Source organism: Theobroma cacao, chromosome 9, assembly GCF_000208745.1.
Source record: "Theobroma cacao cultivar B97-61/B2 chromosome 9, Criollo_cocoa_genome_V2, whole genome shotgun sequence".
NCBI classification, from domain to species: Eukaryota; Viridiplantae; Streptophyta; class Magnoliopsida; order Malvales; family Malvaceae; genus Theobroma; species Theobroma cacao.
The window spans coordinates 35,680,430-35,699,308 of record NC_030858.1 but is presented as its reverse complement, the minus strand read 5'-3'; the positions used below and the strand labels follow the sequence as shown (position 1 = coordinate 35,699,308).

The 18,879-nt window shown below is 35.6% G+C and overlaps 2 protein-coding genes across 10 annotated transcripts; one reads left to right on the top strand and one right to left on the bottom strand.

Moving 5' to 3' along the window:
- Window positions 1-13,876, bottom strand: LOC18590552 (DExH-box ATP-dependent RNA helicase DExH11). 5 transcript variants are annotated; one of them, XM_018127716.1, is made up of 23 exons: window positions 13,524-13,869; window positions 13,090-13,347; window positions 12,628-12,888; window positions 12,453-12,521; window positions 12,176-12,251; window positions 11,095-11,258; window positions 10,853-10,960; window positions 10,086-10,187; window positions 9,710-9,910; window positions 9,448-9,558; window positions 7,746-7,813; window positions 7,143-7,524; window positions 6,495-6,650; window positions 6,304-6,414; window positions 6,029-6,082; window positions 5,383-5,640; window positions 4,481-4,590; window positions 3,718-3,871; window positions 2,624-3,089; window positions 1,776-1,990; window positions 1,422-1,660; window positions 482-608; window positions 1-404 (listed from the first exon to the last, which is right to left on the bottom strand). In XM_018127716.1, the coding sequence occupies exons 1-23, from the start codon at window positions 13,656-13,658 to the stop codon at window positions 192-194; spliced, it is 4,038 nt and encodes a 1,345-aa protein (XP_017983205.1). In that variant the 5' UTR covers window positions 13,659-13,869; the 3' UTR covers window positions 1-191. The 5 variants fall into 5 exon arrangements, with proteins under 5 accessions (XP_017983205.1, XP_017983207.1, XP_017983206.1 ...); XM_018127718.1 differs by having other exon boundaries at window positions 11,095-11,246; XM_018127717.1 differs by having other exon boundaries at window positions 12,456-12,521.
- LOC18590551 (serine/arginine-rich splicing factor SR45a) lies at window positions 15,856-18,847 on the top strand. 5 transcript variants are annotated; one of them, XR_001929500.1, is made up of 7 exons: window positions 15,856-15,989; window positions 16,606-16,709; window positions 16,815-16,923; window positions 17,097-17,246; window positions 17,393-17,499; window positions 17,722-17,785; window positions 17,896-18,261. XR_001929500.1 is itself a non-coding variant. In XM_007016135.2 (6 exons), exons 2-6 carry the CDS (start codon window positions 16,606-16,608, stop codon window positions 18,624-18,626), a joined length of 1,158 nt encoding a protein of 385 aa, XP_007016197.2. In that variant the 5' UTR covers window positions 15,859-15,989; the 3' UTR covers window positions 18,627-18,847. The 5 variants fall into 5 exon arrangements, 2 of the variants coding, with proteins under 2 accessions (XP_007016197.2, XP_017983091.1); XR_001929499.1 differs by having other exon boundaries at window positions 17,393-17,785; XR_001929501.1 differs by lacking the exon at window positions 17,896-18,261 and having other exon boundaries at window positions 17,393-17,502.

Sequence of the window (18,879 nt, the reverse complement as noted above, 5' to 3'; positions counted from 1 at the left end):
TTGAAAAGTTCTTGCCAACGAAGAGGAGGATGTTTTTGGCCAATATCAATTGATTAGGTCTCAAACTGTGCTGTTGATAACAGTTGCGATATGTTGGCTTTCCTGAACTGAACAAAGGGAAAAATGGCTAAACATCTTTTCTGATTAAGGATCTATTCAATGTTAAACTGCATCACAGAATAATGTACACATCACACTCCTGTAATGTACAAACTAGCAGCAAAGACGATATCACGCTTTATGGCATTGGAAGCAGATTCCATTTTCTTATAAAGTGATGAATTACCCATTATAGCTGCAGCACTTTTAAATTCACGACAAGTCTCGTCCAGCCTGACAATTGTCCGCACTATAAGGCCTTCAGGAACATCCGTGAGCTCACAAATTTCTGCAAATGGAGTTCCCTGCAACAAAGGAAGATATATAAGATGACAAACCAAAACCTAGATCAAGGTCTAATCAGCATGTTAACTTGTGAAACCTTTGCCCATTCGTACACCACTTCAACAAGACCAAACTTGAGATTTTCTTTCGCATACTCCTCAGGTGTTATTTGTAATTTGAACCCTGCTTGAAGATTACCAAGTTTTATAGCTGTGTCATACAATCTGGAAGAAACAATAATCCAGGTTAGATTATTACATAGATATCGAGTTCTTTAGAACTGTAATCTAAAATTTCTTGCAAGTACACCGGCTGAAGCAAATTGGTTAGCTATTGTGTATTTATGCAAGCATTGAGAAGTTGAAAATCCAAACTTTCTAAGCACCTAATTTCTCACACAGGACATTCAAAATTTGCAATGGTACACAGCGGACCTAGACTAATATGTTGGAATAGGAATAGGAGTGTATTTGGTCCAAACCAATGTATTTGTTTTTCAAGAGGGAATATCCAAATCGAACCAAAATTTTGTATAAAACCTTGAATCTGAATTTTCATGGTTTGCTTCAGTCACTTAGTTTATCTCTTTTATGTATAAAATATATTTAATTTTGACATGATCTCTTGGATCTAGTCTACCTAATTGGACTTTAAAAGAAAAGGCTATTTTTAATTTCATATAAAATAAGCATTTAAACTGATAAAACATTTTAATTCCAATTAATTCGGACTATCTTGATTTTTAAATGGCACAATTAGAAATTGAACTAAGCTGAATGGTTTTTCCCATAAGCCTAACTGTAAACAATAAAAATCCAAACCAAGAACCAACAATTTGATTCGGTTTTTCTGAACAGCCCTACTTAGAAAGCTGTAAATGCCTGCCATTCTACAATTGGTTTAAACCTAAAGATCTATGACTATGATACATCAGAGTTGCAATGATAAATATTAGGCAAAATAATCTCTGCAAAAGAAATTAATAACATAAAACTTTCCCATGCAAAAAGAGAAAAACGGAAGAACAAGATCATAACCTTTTTTTGGCCTGAGAGAGTTTTGATGTAAGAGAAGGTTCAGAAGTGTTCTTCTGCTGAAAGACGAAGGCCGACATTAAAGCCACCGCTTCTTCAGGTTCCAGGTCATCTAGTTGATTCTCAAATAAACATTCTGTGCATATCAATTCCTCCCCTGAATTCATCTCACAGGCAACACGACCTTTTAATTGAACCACATGGTCTTCATCTATACAACCAATTTCCTTCAGAACATCAATCTGCAAATAAGCTTAATATGTTATAAAAGATGCCACATACTGATCAACATCAGAGCATCCATCTTATTCTAAGTAGAATAATAGGCTAAGAAATATGCACATGGCAAGGCCATACCCGGCCCTGAAATTCTGGCATCTGTTGGAGCGCTTCATTAGACAATTGAAATTCAAGAGCATTAACTTCATCTTTATGCTTCTTAATCTCTCTAGCTAGCTTAATGTGCTCCTCCAACTTAATACATTCGTGGCATTTGTTCTCTGACATTTTTTGCAGTAGGTGGGTCCACTTGTAGTATTTTTGAACAAGATCCATGTCTTTCAATTTGAGATCTGAAAAAAGAATCACTATTAGACAGGTCTCTTTAGATTGACTCAACTCCCAAACTATGATCACCGAAAGTGCTGATAGAATCACAACACCAAAAGGAGCATGCATTGAGTATGAAAAGCAAAATGACTAAACTAATGTTCGGAATTACATGCTTCTTTCAGATCTCTATTAAATTAGTTCCCTGATTCATCTAAACGAAGGTGCTGCTTAACATACCAATATATAAGGTGGTTGAGGGAAAGGTTACAGAGGCCTAAAAAGAACCCTCATTGAGGATTATTATCCTAAATTCTGGAAATAATTTTGTCCCCAGACAAGCAGAACAACTTATAAGCAAGAGAGAGAGGGCACAACTGGCAAGAGGGCTTGTGTGTTTATTGTGTTCCCCTCAGATCTGCTGAAACACTATAATCGTCCTCTATCAACAAGGCCTGCAAAAGTGCAAGTTTATTCCTCCTAATTTTCTGAGAACATGTACAATTGCATACCTCAGAGCTAAATCAGAGTCCATAGGTTGCTGAAATTCTCATTCTTAGCTTCATTTACAGCTCTAAGAAAGCATTAAAAAAAAGTGATGCAGTTCAACTTTCCCCAAAACATCAAAATTCAAATAAATAAAGTAACAGTCATACCTTTAATTGGATCTAAGGCTGGAGGATATTTGTTTCCATTAGATTTCAATTTCAACAGCTGCTGAACTGCGTTAGAGAAAGCAGTATCGCTACCATATTCAAGAATCCCAACTTGCTCGACTTTTATCTTGCTATTGCATATGCATAAGAATTCTGTATTATCAGTTTCTCTGACCTCAAAACTCACTCCTGCAGCAGCACCATGGTGAGGCAGTTTTATGTTGATGATACCTGATCCTTTGCGTGGACCAGTAGATAAGCGGTAGTCTTCTTCGAGACCACGTTTAGCTTTTGGTAGCAGCACATAACCTTGTTGGAAGTCAGCACTTCTCTTATCTTGCAAGTTACTGCTGCTTGAGGGAGTTTGAGTCATTAATGGCACATCAGGTTTAAGAACTTGCACAATATATTGTTTGTTATTGGCAGAAGGTGATTTTACGACAACTCCAAGTAAATGGTCGTGGGCCTGTCAATTAATAAGTGCATATATTAGTATCCGCAATCAAACAATGAAATGAAAAAGCCTACACTTTAAAAGGTTCAACTTGAGTAAGACACTGAAATAAGACCCTTAAACAAGAGTTAACAGCAAAACCAACCTAACATATGGCATAGAATGCTATTAGAAGCAGTCAACTATCAGGGAAATTTTCAAAAAAAAAACTATATAGGGTGGAAACCACATTTCCACTCATCAAAATGACTGGTTTTACTTTATGATTAGTTCTTTATTTTGCTCCAAATGTTGCAAAAACCATACATGTTATAGAAAAAAGAAAACTGCAAACAATGTAAGCTCCAAGTAGGATGATCATCGATCAAGAAAATTAGTGCAGAAGCCAAAATTTTCTGTCTGCTGGGGAGGGGGAAGATAAATGAGAAAATCTTAGCGTGCATGAATGTCAAAACTTGGCCCCAAAACCAAGGCTTTAACAAATTATTGAGTACCGATAGAAAAAGGCTTCTTTCATCAGAAGCCAAACATCTTTCTAAGTATGTTCTTGACAGAGATTAGAAGTGCATAACTAATACTGGAGCAACTAAAAATGACAGAAACTGAAAAAACATGCCAAGAACAAAATTGAATAACTCACTGACTGAGATTTCACCACAACCACTCTCCCAACAGTAAGAAATTGTTGGGCAACAGGAGACTGCATGACAGCATTTGATATCTGTCGGTAGTGTTCCTCGGCTTCTGCATGCATCTCATAGTACTCTTCAATTGCAGGTTCACCTTTAATACATCTACATGCAAAAAGCCACATTTGAAAGCAAGGATAAATATCAACTTTGAAAAGTGTTCACAACGAAGAGATAATGTTGAAAGCTGCTACTCAATTGCTTACACTTCTAATATGTTTTAAAATCAGTGAAGTGGACAATGCTAACTACACCCTGCAATGTTGCATTCTGTGTCAAAAATCAAAACTTAAATGACTTCCATTCCCTTTCATAGAATGCTATTGGAACTACAGCCACAAGAATCTAAACTGGCATCCACTTTGATGGATCAGTATCCACAGAAAAATCTCACATTGTTTGTCTCACAACATTCGGCTACTTCAGCATTTAGAAAAGTAACGAAACCTTTTATTTTCTTTAATTAGCTGAAAGAAGTAAACATGCAACCCATGAACAACACAAGATTCTATGACCAATGCAACATGATCTCCAAATAGAACTTGTCAAATCACACATCAGAAACAAGCAGAGCCAGATTATCATTAGTTTATAATTTAGCCCAAACCATCTAGATCTGCACTGAAACATTTAACAAAGCAAATTTTGTAGGAAGAAAACATTTAAACCTGACACACATGTCAGCAATCAATTTTTCATCATGCAAACACTTACTCTATAGTTTTCTTTGGCTGTGCAAGCTTTCGCAATAGACGTTGTTGCTGCTCTGGAAGTTTCTTCTGAGCATGAAATTCAGAAAAACTCCGTTTCAACATGTCCTCCACCTGGAATCAAAGTCCAGTTATGGTTCCCAATCAATGCAAGTATAGTAACAGATAGGCAAAAACTTTTTAAAAACTGTGAGTAATATAATTGTATTTTATCAGGAGAAATGAGAAAACCACTAAAGTTACGCAAATGCGCCTTAAATAAGAGAGCAAAAAGTTTCTGACTATGCAATGTCAAGTTTGATCCTTTGGATGTTATAAATCTAACACGTGAGGCAGAGTGCATTATTGCCAACAATATTCTTGGAATAGTAGTAAATGGACCTCAAGGACTAACCCTAAAGAGTGACCGACTATTTCACAAGGAGATCCAAAAATTTTTGCTTACTAGAGTTATAGCTGTTGTCTTTTTTTCCTTTAAAAAATTTATTTATCTTTTGTTCATTGATGAGATAAACAAGTTTCTGCATAAGCATCATCATTACTGTGCTCTTTCCCCCCCCACCCCCCAAAGTAAAAAAGAACCCAAACACGCAGAAAGATTAAATAGAGCTCAATGGGTTGAAATTAATCAGCCTGATTGCCAGAAGAAAAAAAAGAAATTCACAGGAAAGCTGCTAACTAAACCATATTATACTAGAGACCATGGAGCATGACAAAAAATCAGAGATGTCTAACGTCCTCTATTGGAAAAAGATCTCTCATCCATGCACAGTAAAAATTAAACAGTCATGCAATGCCAAATGGTGAAGAATGAGCAACATCATAAATTTCCAAATATTGGGATGTTAAAATTGTTTAATAGCAGGGGATAAACAGCTCCTATCCACTCCAAAAACCAGAAAGTACCTTCAGTTCTTCCACACGAAGAAGATGTAGGATCATAATGTATGTCAATCGGAACTGAGATTCGAGATTAGTTGGAGTTCCAGTTATAACATGTTTCAAATCCCTCTCTTCTGGGATTTCATCACGGCACATCACAATAACTGTACCAGTTTTATCAAGTCCTCTTCTGCCAGCACGACCTGCCATTTGAGTGTATTCCCCAGGGAGTAACTGTCTAAATTCCTTGCCATCAAACTTCCTTAATGTATCAAAGACAACCTGCAAAAAATCTTAATGCAAGTTAAAATCAGATTTAAGAAAGTAACCATATAAGTTTAACAAAGTGCATAGTTGTTTAACATTATATGCTTCTATGATAAAACATTCTAACTTGCATAAAAGCACCATTTAGCATTTGCCAATCCTTAATACTTCAAACATTGGCACACAAAAGAGAAGACATCTTGAGCAAAATAACAATATTCAGGCTCATATATGACATATTCCATCCAAAAATTGGTCAGTTGAAGCAGAATAGACAATCTTGGTCTTGAGTCAATCCAATTAAGCAACCCAAGAAGGCACTCCAGGCTCTGAAATATGTAACTGTGATCCTGGTTTGCACCAATATCCTTCCATTATTAGCAACAACATCAACATCACTCACCGTTCTGGCTGGAGCATTAACACCCATGGCAAATGTCTCTGTTGAAAACAAAACCTACAACACAAATAACAAGAAGCAATAATTAATCACAGACCATCTAAACTGTCCAAAACAAAGCAAAATGCATGCTAAAACAATCCCAATAGAACCAAACTCAGATGGATTTCTAGACAGTTTTTGATAGCCACAAACTGCAGAATCGTTTTAAAAGCCCAAACAATCAAATGTAGATGTCACACTGCATAAAAACAGTCCATCAATTGAACACTTTTTACCTTAATCACACCTCGACAGAAGAGCATTTCAACAACTTCCTTGACAATTGGAAGCAAACCTGCATGATGCACACCAATTCCTCTGCAAAGAAGGTTCTGAACTCTGACAACCTGTACATCACAATCAAATTACAACTTCTGAAATAAAAGGGTTTATACAAATTTAAAATTGAATATGTAGAAGATGAAACCTGAGGTAAATTGCGATCAGATCCCTTAAGCCGTGAAAAAGCTTTATCACAAAAAACACGGATCTCACTTTTCTCAGAACTACTAGTGAGGTCAGTCCCAGAGATGCTGTCAGCTGATTTATCACATTGGTTCTTTGAGAAACCAAATATAACCACCTACATAAAGATCAATAGCAAAAGTTTTCAAGCTAACAAGGAAACAAAAGGTTAAAATGAGGGAAAAAGAAACATTTTGTGGTTCTATACTCATATTTTTAATTAAATATGATAACTAATGAAGGCATTTAGGAAATAAATTCACACAGTCCCAATTAAATTGGCAATGCAAAAGTGTGTTGATTAAGAATGAACACAAATTGTTTCTCACCCTTCATCACCAGAACGTAAATATCCACCTAAAACAGTCACCAAGGTAAAGAAAACAATGACACAATGGACCAAACTGGGTGACAATGCAGTGAACATCACAAGTTTTGTAGCAGTGTTTGATTAAAAAAGACAATCCCATTTTTAAACAACATACAAGATAGGAGATAGAAAGAAACCAACTGAAAAGTTATTGTTAGCATAATTTTCAACTACAACCTAAACCAAACAAGCTGCACATTTACAAAACATGTTCAAACAAGATAGTGTAGTGCAACTTACAGGTAATAGTGACTGCTTTGAAAGCTTGTCAATAAGCATCAACCATGCTGATCTCCTAGATCCCCAACTATTCTGGCCACCTCCACTGCCTTGATTCCCCCAACCTGTCCCAGAATAGTGCCCCAAATTTTGTGGACCAGAATGCTTATTTTGTTTCCCTCGGTTAGAAATTTCACGTTTCTGACCTCGAGCCCCATCATGAACTGCAGAAGAACCAGTATACGAAGCAGTACCACCACTAATTGCATTGGAATTCTTTTTCTTGTATGCATCTTTGGCAGCCTTTAGTCCCAATGATATAAAAGTTTCACTTTCACATATTTTGTAAAGTTCTCCAGAATAAAACAGGCAATGCTCCAGTGGGACTGGTCTTTTTGTTGTCCTGAAAACGGAATTTACAGTGAAAAATGATAGTAGTGTCAATAAGTTGACCCAAAAAGATCACAAATCTTCTCTACAATAGTTAAAAAATTTCAGCAAAAAAGAAACAATAAAGGCAGGAGGGAAAGGTATTCAAGAAAATATCAATCGTTTCAAAAGACTAAAAACTACTCAGACAACTGAGAATCTAGCTTCAACCACAAGCAGAGGCTTACTACCTACCCAGTGACACGAATTTTTTTTTGCTTCGTCCGACCAATCCAATCAGCAAATTCAATTGTATTCGGCACCTGTAGAATATAGTGCACTATATGTGTCAACCATGTGAAGACAGTATAAAGAGCAACACAGAAAGCTATGATTTTTTACAGAAACAATGGATTAAAGAACTGAATAGCATAAGTCAAGAATGATTGTTTTAATTGTTAATTTTCAAAAGTGACATTCACAAAATGGAAACTATCAAGAATATACTCTACTGCCAATGTTCATCACCAATTGTATCTGGTTTCATAAAGCAAAGTAATAGAGGGTGCTTCTCCAATTTACCCAATTTTCTATCCCCCACCATGTACAATAGGGAATCCCAGAAGCAAAGGTGCAAAACGTTCAAATTGCTTAAATAGACTTTTATCTTAAATTCTTCGTGTTCAAAATCCTTAAGTAATTTCTTTTAAGCTTAATAAAAATTCAAAATCTTAAATTACTTGACGATTAAAATTGATATTTTTATCAAGTATTTAAGGTGTTTTGAAATAACAAAATTGCTTTGAAACAAAAAAAAAAAGGTTCAAATGAGAATTTTTTTTTTTTTAAATGAGAAGCTACAAGGATCGATCCCAAGGTTCAAGAGATCAATCCCTTTACTATAGAATCTAAAAGATCCCTTACTACCTACTAGGGATCAATCCCATCCTTTGAAGGATCAATCCCCCCCTCACAAAATTCAATTTTTATGCAACAAATAAAGGCAGGATTGATCCCTCATACTGGGATCGATTCCAAAAGTATCTGTTGGCAGTAAAGTATGCAGATTTTCAACAAAGCAACGGCCCTTTTTGCATTTAATGCTACCCAACAACTCCAAAAGGCTTTCTAAGTATAGATACACCGTCTTTGGGACATATATGAAGAAAAGAAGAGAATAAACAAGAAAAAAGTTGAGAGCAAGCGTTTATTTCATTCTTTCAGGCCTTTCATAGCCTTCACGTGATCTTAAATCCATTTGAGTTTTCATTCCTATTCTTTGTAATCATCTTTGATATTGGCTCTTTGCAAACTTGTCTTCACCAAGCAGTATCCACCAATTAGAGGTCTTCTTGCTTTGTATTTTCACAAACACTCATATCCTTGAGAGAAAGGGAGATTATACCTTAGCCTTCAAAAAGTATACACTTCACTCTTTATCTTTATCACATCTACTTTCAATTAGATATATATTAAATTGTTAATCATCTTAATATTTGGCATATCTCTTTTCAAGTTTATTCTGTGAAGAAGATCTTTGGAAATCCAATTCAAACCCCCCCCCCCCCTCTCTTGGATTATTCATTCTAATTGAGCTAATAGTTTGGTATGTTGATGAAAAGTAAATGTTAAGTAAAATGTTTATTGAATCTTTATAAAGAGAAATATGATTCTATAAGTATTTTGTATTGATAATAGTTAAAAAAGGAAAGAATATAAGAATAATGTAATTAAATAACAATTTTTTTCTTACATAAATTTGACTTAATACATTAAGTAGCTTTTATCTACATAAGATTTTCAACATTTTTCATTGAAAATCTTTCATTAAGTGGTTTTTAAAATTAAATTATCAAACTCATTGAAAAAAATAAATCACTGAAAATATTAATTTTCAATGGTTTATCAAACAGACCCTAAGCTGATAAAGGAACTCTAATGCTAGAGGAGAAAGTACCGTGGCTGAAAGGAGGATGATGTTAATATGTTTTGGAAGCATGATTATGACCTCTTCCCAAACCACGCCTCTTTCAACATCATTCACGTAGTGCACCTCATCAAATATAACCTATATCCATATAGTCAAACAGAAAAGCAACATTAAAAATTCATTAGCTGTTATAATTATAAAGTACAAAAAGAACAAAGCATTCAGCAACAAAAGATGTAATGAAATAACAATTTAAAGGGATGCCACATAAAACGATCCCCTAATTTACCCATTCAATATCGCGAATAATATCCGCACCCCGATAAAGCATTGACCTTAATATTTCAGTCGTCATGATGAGACAAGAAGCCTCAGGTCTCAAACTAACATCACCAGTAAGAAGACCAACATCAAATTTCCCACAGAAATCTCTATACTTCTGATTGCTGATTGTTTTAATTGGAGCTGTATACACAGCTCTAGTGCAATGCTGCATGACATAAAAGCATCATCAAAAATCTTGAAACTAAATCAAATTTGCCAGAGAACTTCAGAAACTATGGAAATCAAAAAGATATGGCCTCTAGTTCTTAATCAACGTAAAGGATGCAACACATCTACTACTAATGGAAACAAAACAATGTCTATAATTTTGATTATCATACTTTTGACGCCAAAGCAAATGCATATTCTGCAACAACTGTTTTTCCAGCAGATGTATGAGCCGCCACAAAAACAGACTCCCCCTTTTCCAAATAATAAATAGCCTGTAATCATCACAATAAACAAAAGGCTTATGTAAGCAGAGTGTTACATAAGATTAAGAGTTACCCTTCAAGCAAAACGGACTGCAAGTCATCAAAGGAAAAGGAATAAAAGCAACCCATACAAAGGGTTTAGAAGTGGATAAGCCTAAGGCCATTACATAATCCCTGTGTGCTAATAGGAACTCCAAAAAAGCAGGATTTCTTTGAAGCATTTATGATACCCTAATTGTATTCAGTTCAAGAGACAATTCAAGCTAAACAAAACAAAGAACTATCAAGCTCACACAACATGGCAAAACAAAAATGAATCCAATCAAGTAAAAGTGCAATGCTCAATGTTTTAGTAAATGGGGAGAAAAGTATAATAGAGATCAATGACACTTTGAGAGTTTTACAAGCTTGACCAATACGAAAACCAAAAGGATGACATTGACAAAGAAATATATTTTGAATATCACTTTACCAGTCAGGCTTCCACTAAAAGGCAGAAGCTTAGGAGAATTTGAATCATATAAAAGAATCCCTTTCCCTTAAAGGATTAAAGGATCACTGGGGGTTTCATTTCCCTGGTCAAAGTTACTTTCAGAAGTCAACATCATTTTCTACCCTAACCATGATAAATCTATTGCATTCAAATTATAGAATAAAATTTGCACGGCAGATACCTCCTTCTGGAATGTATCCAATTCAAAAGGATATTCAATTGCCATGTCAGGAACTAGTTCGTAAAAGTGATCAGCAATCCCTTCACTACCTCCACTAACAGCCCAAGCCTGCCAATAAATGGTCTCAATAACCAAAATCATTACCCAAAGGGAATAATAATAAAAACAGACTGCACAGGTAGGAGAGTGTTCCAGATGTGACAAATTGTTGTAAACTGCAGTTTATTTTTCAATTACTTTACCTCCTTTTGTTGCTGACCACCCCCATCACTTTTCTCATCTAATCTTTCTGCTTCAACTGATAAAATTTCATCCAAAGCAGATGATCCAGTATCAAGACTGTTGAGAACATCAGCCTGGTTCGCCTCAGCTTCTGACTTAACAGAATCTGATTCTGTTGAATGCCCTTTTATACGGATTGCATCAGCAACAAAACCAATGGATTAAATGACCAAATAAGAGGGGGAAAAAAACAAAAAATGTCAGTCAAACAAACTTTTCCTGGACCCTAGCTTGCAAACCACGTTATAAGATGAGTACAATGGAAGTTAAATGTTCTTTCATGGGATAAGAGTTCCTGGCATTTCTTACATGAACAAAGCAAGCTTTCAATTTTTGACCTGTCTTCTAAGGGTGCAGAGACAAATGTGCTCAACATAGAGAAAGGTAAATCTTTAGCAGGTTAGATACAGACTACTTAAGATCAGCAGTTTTTCTCCAAGGTAGCTTTGAATATTGTACCCAACTGTTAAAAAGATCCAAAGGAAAGTTTCCAAACACATGCGACTTAATGTTATCCCAAATAAAAAAACCATCCATAATTACCCAATGAAGCCAAGATATAAGCAGGGATCTAGAAAACAAATACAAAATTGCTTTCATCATAACATATATAATTTTTTTCTTCAAACTCTTGCCTATTGGGTTTCAAGTCTTTACAATATAATCCACTAAATAATTAAAAACAGGTTATAAAATTTTAGCAAGCATGCAACCTCTACAATCTTATCAAGATCAAGAACAACCTGATACACTGCAAGTCAGTTTTCAAGAGCCCAAAAAGGCCTAAACTCCTTTACTATCATGCTCTTCCTCCCCCACCCCAACCCCAAAAAAAAAAAAAAAAAAACAGAAATGCATGCACACATCTCTAAAGCTAACTATTCTCAGAATCTCAATCATGCATAGATACAATTTATTTTTCATCAGCCAAACAAAATTAAGGCACAGCTCTTCAAGTACTTTCATACTTTTTTGCCCATGAGATCACAACTTTACAAGCAGATGCATAAATGAAGAGAACATGGTGCTAGTCAAGCATACCATCTTTCTCAAATTCTGTAACATCCTCTTCCCAAGCTTTCTTGAACAAGTCGTCAAATTGTACAGACAACTCACTCTGCAACCACCATGAATAATCAAGGCACAAATTAAATATAAGGCATGTGACAATAGATACATGATATTTATACATTTTTCATGATAGTACCAGGTTCAAGTTCATTCCGTCTAGACAATATGTATCTAATGCAAAGTCCAATAACTAATAGGTTGGCAGTAGTTTCAACAGGAATATAACCCAGCAATCCAAAACACTGACCACCTTTTCAACTGATGTGTTATTGAGTGAAATTCGGTCCTTGTAAACATTCCATAAGCAAGGATGTGCCTTCAAAATTGGAAATGTAAAAGAATTAGGAACAAACAAAAGTACAAAGACCTTATGATTTAAAAGAAAAATTTTTTCAAGTTCAATGATGTATTAAGAAGATTACCGTAAGATCACCAAGGTTTAACCCTTGCTTAAAGCCTGGAGGAATTGTTTGAACAGGACCACCATTTAGCACCTCACTAACCCACTCACCATTACATGCACCATCCGGAAGAATCCTCTCTACAGATTGATCCTCCAAGCCTCCTGGACGAAAAGGTCGGTTATTAATGCTTCCTCTTACAAAATCCTTGGCAGCACCACCAACCGTGTGTGGAAAAGAACCAGAAGCTTGACCCCCAACTATTAGTTCTGATACATCCACCTAACCAATATAAGATTATAATTCTACTTATCAAAAAATAAATAAATAGAAATACCAGGGGAAAAGAAAATTCCTATTCTCTGGACAATGTCAAAACAATAGAAAGGAGAAAATAATAAAAAGTTTAATATAAGCTTTTCTTTGATTTCCTTTTCCGAGGGAATATATACAAAAGACAATAGAAGCAATTGCAAATCACACCTGCAATGAATTAGGTTCCCACTTTCCTTCAACTGATCCCCCTTTGCACCGTCTGAAGGGTAACTCCCAGACTGGAACCATAACAGTTCTTGGCAATGATGGCTCCAATGGTATTTTTACCCTTTCAAACCAGTCAAAATCCCATTGCCTTCCAGCTTTTTCTGGAGAAAAAGCTTCATCGTCCAATCTTGGCAAAAGATATTTCTCCTTTATATGTTCCTTAATCGATTCCGGTGTTTCCCTGGGAAATGCAGGTGGCTGAAGCACAAAGAAATATACAAGAACCTAAGTTACTACAAAACCCTAAACAACTGCAAAGCAACTCCGGACTTAAACCTTTTCGAAAAAAAAAAAGGCACGAAATGTAAATTCAAACAGTAGTTACCTGTTTGCATATGATTAAAGTGAAAATGGAAAAAAAAAAAAAAACTTACGAGAACAAAGTCGGGGAGAGTTTTAATAGGGTTATCGCGCTCCTCGGTGTAGAGAGGCTCGACTCTGAGGTGGCCGCTGTGGCCGGAGAATCCGACTCGGAAACTGAATCCGTTTGCTGCTTGGATCGGTTTCATTAGCCTGTACCGTGATGTTCCAGGAATTGACCGTTTTGTGTGGCGGTTTGGTTTCTGGTTTCGATTCGAAAGCTTTTTCGCGGGTTTTGAGTGAAGTTGAAAGTACAATTTTCTGAGTGCTACCGTGCATTTAGCAGAGCTTGGGGCTTGTTTGGCTGGTACGAATTCGAATTATGCAGGATCGTAAATCGCCAATAAACCAGCATTTGGACTGTTGACGTGATTCTGAGCTTAGACCTGGGCTTCTGTTTTACAATACAGACACACGAGAGGGCTCAAATACTGAAAAGTCGTCACTTTGACAACACAAAACTGGCCCATACATTCCAGAAATTATCTCAAACCGGCCCATTCAGCGGAATCTTTGATCCTTTGGGATTAGGTAAACTAGCACTACATACGACAGCCCCTTTAACCAAATTATTTTTGAGAATTTCATCCTATTAACTATAATTTACTCAAAACTTTAACTTTAATAATAATAATAATAATAACCTAGTTAGCAAACCTTTAATTTCAAATTTAAGAAGTTATATATATAATGCAGAATGAACACTTGCAAGTTAAGTTGTCAAACACAAATCCATTATCGTTTAGATGTATATGTGATAACACGTTTGTAGTGTGATTACTTAATTTATATCAATAATAGAGTTAATTTATTACTTAAGTGGTTTTATTTTGTACAAATTCAAACTTCGAGTAAATTTGATATTATTATATTTGATAATTCGAGTTCGTGTGTCTTAATTATATTGCGTAAGGATAAAATATTAATATTTATACAAATAAATATGAACACGACATTATTAATTAAATATGTCAATATCTTAAACATGAATATGGATAAAGTTATTAAATATGTAACCGGATATGGCATATCTAACATATGTATTAAATAAATTCGGTTAAATTTTATACGACGTGATTTATAATTTATTTTAAAATTTAAACACAATAAATTTAATTAAATTAAAATATATATAATTACAAATAAAATAAAACATCATTATTCAAATTTTAAAAAAATTATTATAAAAATAATTATCAACAAAATATAATATCTATAAACCATAATAAAATCTACAAACATCATAAGCCATAATAAAATATACCACCACCATAACTATAATAAAACATTTATATTTGAAGATTTACTGACTCAAGTCACAAATGAACCATGCCACCATTGTCACATGGGCAATATCCTCCTCAAGTTTGTCAATCACACGCATACTGGGCACCTTGCTAGCAGTATTGATATCTTGCGATGCCACCTCCTGCTCAAGCCTTGCCAATGACCCAATAGTATCAACAATTTGGACCACTAATGCCGCCACCTTTACGACATACATCTATCAGATAAACGAAAACTATTATTTATAATCTCGATAACTATTGTATCCTTTATTGATACATAATGCAATATATTTTATTTCATCTAATGTCTTCGTAAGATTCGATGTTAATGAAAAATTGAATAAATTCTGAAATTGCTTATTATGAGTTATATGTAAAATAAATTTTTTCTTTTATAAAATTGATTGTGGACAAATATAGAATTAGTAGTCATAGGCCGACTTAACCAAAAATAGTATCGATCTTTAGTTTAGTAAAAATTGAGTATCAGCGAAGGATTAGAATTTAATAAAAATTTAATCTTACTAAAAAATATTCGATTTTCTCTTCCGTAAGAATTGCATTTTATCATATATATATATATATATGCAAAAAAATTATCAGAAGAGAAGGTAAACTGACTAAGATTTGCTAGTTTCGCCCATTCAGCACTAGTTATCGAAAACTTGTGTTCCAATTACTGGTCACTATTTTGTTTATAATAAAGTGGCCATAATCTACGGCGGAGATCGTAACTTAATATCTGTCCGTTGGATCCTCCCCAGTCGATCACGTATTTTTTCAAAACTAGCCACGTAGATTAATGGAGGCCTTTTTCGTCACTTCACTCTTTGCCAGCTCATCAATAATGTCCTCCCAAGTTACCTAAATCCCAACTCCTGTCTATACGCGTCATGCTTCGATTGCCCAAACTCTTAACTTTAAGGAAGCCCGTGAAACTGACCAAAAACCCACGGCCCACGGGCTTGAAGTGAAGAATTCAACCGGATTTTAATGCACTCCTCACGTCCGAATCTCCAGAAACTTCTGTCGGAGCCCTTTACTGTATATTTTTAATAATATCTACTCTTGGCCATCTTTCATCCTTCCTGAAGAAATCTTCTGCTGTGCATCAAAACAAAATCTTCGCCCCATAGAAAGAGAGAGATCTAAACGACTCGATCTTCAGCGTTTAACTGTCCATCCTTGAAGGTAAGTTATCGATTATAATTAATTTATTGTCTTGCATTTAATCGATTTTTATATAATTTTTCCAAAGTCGATCTGTAATTCTGGTAGGGGGTTAATATTTTTACGTGATTTTTATGTAATTTTTGTTCGGTGAATTTGAATTTGGCTTCGATTTTATGATGAGGGATCGGTTTGGCCTTAAGTTAAAATGGCTTAGCTTAGTTGCTGAGAGGAGAGATTAATAAAGTTTATGTCAATCTTGTATTTTAAATAACAAATTTTGAAGAAAAAAAATTCACTTAAATGTTTAATGAGCAGAAAAAATTGGTTAATTTGTCATCTTTCTATATAATAAAGATTATAAATTCGTGAATCATATAGTTTGAAATTTTCAATCGTGGGTCGTAAATTTCGGATCGATCGGTATATAAAGATTAAACTGAGGATTTGGGTATGAGCAACAGTTTGAGAATGTGGTGAATTTTGTTCTTTTGAGTGGAAGAAAATGGTTTTCTTTATCCACTTGACATAATTTTCAATATGAATTAGTTATGTATTTAGATTATAGAAGAGACTGTAATTCGAGGTTACTTTTGGGAAATTATTACTGAGCTGGTGTTTATATTCATTTTCCCAGATGTCGTACTCTAGGAGGTCAAGGTATTCCCATTCTCCTTCACCCCACAAGCGGTACAGCAGGTCTGTCTCAAGATCTTTGTCGAGGTCAAGGAGTCGATCAAGGTATTATTTATTCTAGTTCTTCCTTTGTGCCGCTTATTGTGGCTTCTTGTCTTAAGATGCTGAATTGCTGACAATTGTTTGCCCATTTGATTTTTTGGTTGGTAGGAGTGCTGAAATTGACGTTGAAAATCCTGGGAATAATTTGTATGTGACAGGCTTGTCACCTCGGATCACGAAGAGAGAGTTAGAGAAACATTTTGCTAGTGAGGGAAATGTATGGATGAGTATGACTTTCGTTTTGTGTATTTTTATGTTTTAAGTTTTGGAGTTTTAGTTAAAAAAAAAAAATCATCTTCAAATGTATTATTATTTAACCATATTTATGTATGGTCAAAAGCTATGTATATGTGCTTTCTGAGTTCTTACAATGAGAAGCTTGATATATAGGTGATTGATGTCCATCTTGTGGTTGATCCATGGACGAGGGAATCTCGTGGATTTGGGTTTGTTACAATGGCCACTAATGAAGAAGCTGAACGCTGCATCAAGTATTTGAACCGCTCTGTTCTTGAAGGACGTGTTATTACAGTGGAGAAGGTAAATGATTTGAGAATTTCGGTTTCATCTTGATTAATGGCTGCTTTGATAGTTATTAGTAAACTGCTCCTTGCTTAAAATTGCATAAGAATTATGGATGGTCAGTTCTATGACTTTGAAAGTTGTTTGCTTCTTTCCACTTGAAGTTTTTGTGGCAGCAGGTTAGCTGTGTGTAGCAGCTCTTCACCAAACTCCAAAAGTCTTACAACTAACCAAACAAATCAAACACAACAACAAGTATCAGACTGTTAGGGTTGTATGCCCTGAATTTCTCTCTTTATTTAGCAGTTGTCTTTTGCTGTTTCATTTATTCTGCACGTTGATTTTTTTGTTTATGTTTATTAAAATTTATCATATCTATTTGGAGGAAAAGAGAAACAACAAGGAAAAACAGCCATAGGCTCTTTCAACACCCCTTATTTGTGGACTGCTTGGTAACTGCACAGTCTCATTTTTTGAGTTTTGTTAACTGCAGGCTAAGAGGCGGAGGGGGAGAACCCCAACTCCAGGAAGGTATTTGGGGTTGAGAACCATTCGAGGTATGACTCCTTTCTATTAGTTTTGTAATTGGTAAATGTTTATCTGAATCACTTCTAATATTCTGCCTGCCAACTAGATCATGTTTGATATTTTTCTTCTGTGCGTACAGTGCGTCATCGATCACGAAGCTACTCTTCTCGTCGGTCTCCCAGCTATTCACCTTATTCAAGGAGCCGGAGTCGGTCACCTCGTTATTCATCTGGTAGGAGTAGGAGCAGATCGTATTCCCCTCCTCACAGGTCTTGCTCACGTTCTCGCTCCCCTCACAGCAGATCACCAGATGACTGCTACTACAGAAGACGTGACCATTCCTACTCTCCTGATGATCGGTACTACAGAAGGCGTGATCGGTGCTACTCGCCAGATGACCGATACTACCGTAGGTGGGATCGTTCCTACTCGCCTGACGAACGGTACTGCAGAAGACGGGATCGTTCCTACTCACCAGAAGATCGATATGGTAGGAGGCATGACAGGTCCTATTCACCATATTACTCGAGGTATGATTCACCGGCTGATCGATACCATAGACGACACCATTACCGTTCTCTTTCTCGAAGTCCTACACCACCTCGGTCAAGGAGGAGCTATTCTCGTAGTGTCAGCCCCACACGAAGAACCAGCTCAAGGAGGAGTTATTCACGTAGCACTTCCCCTGTAGAGAGGAGGTCAAGGAGGAGCTACTCACGAAGCATTTCTCCACCACCTAGGAAAAGCTCTAGGCGTTACAGACAGGAAGGGTCTCCGGACAGCTACTCTAACTCTAGAAGCAGAAGTGCAAGTCCAACTTCAAGATCTGTTTCAAGATCAGTTACTCCTAGGTCAAATTCTTCATCCTGAGGATAGTGAAGGATCTATGCTGCTTTAATTCAGATGTTGAGCTCCTTTCAATAATTGGCGTTGTTTCCTATGCTGCTTGTAAGCGTGTTTATTAGGGAGTAGTTCAGGATTTGCTTTACTCTCGAAACTGGTTCATATAGTGAACTCATTTATCAAATATCACTATAAATTTGCGCAGCCTCATTAGTCTTGATCTAATGTGGTTATTTCTTTGGGTTGAATGGCTTCGTATGGATGGTAATTATCAGTTTTA

Coding starts and splice junctions, on each gene's coding strand:
- LOC18590551 (XM_007016135.2), top strand. CDS start 16,606: ATGTCGTACTCTAGGAGGTCAAGGTATTCCCATTCTCCTTCACCCCAC. Junction 16,924..17,096: donor ATTTTGCTAGTGAGGGAAAT/GTATGGATGAGT, acceptor CTTGATATATAG/GTGATTGATGTCCATCTTGT. Junction 17,786..17,895: donor GGGGTTGAGAACCATTCGAG/GTATGACTCCTT, acceptor CTGTGCGTACAG/TGCGTCATCGATCACGAAGC.
- LOC18590552 (XM_018127716.1), bottom strand. CDS start 13,658: ATGAAACCGATCCAAGCAGCAAACGGATTCAGTTTCCGAGTCGGATTC. Junction 6,651..7,142: donor CAAAGCAGTCACTATTACCT/GTAAGTTGCACT, acceptor ATCTTTATGTAG/GTGGTTATATTTGGTTTCTC. Junction 405..481: donor TGGTGTACGAATGGGCAAAG/GTTTCACAAGTT, acceptor CCTTTGTTGCAG/GGAACTCCATTTGCAGAAAT.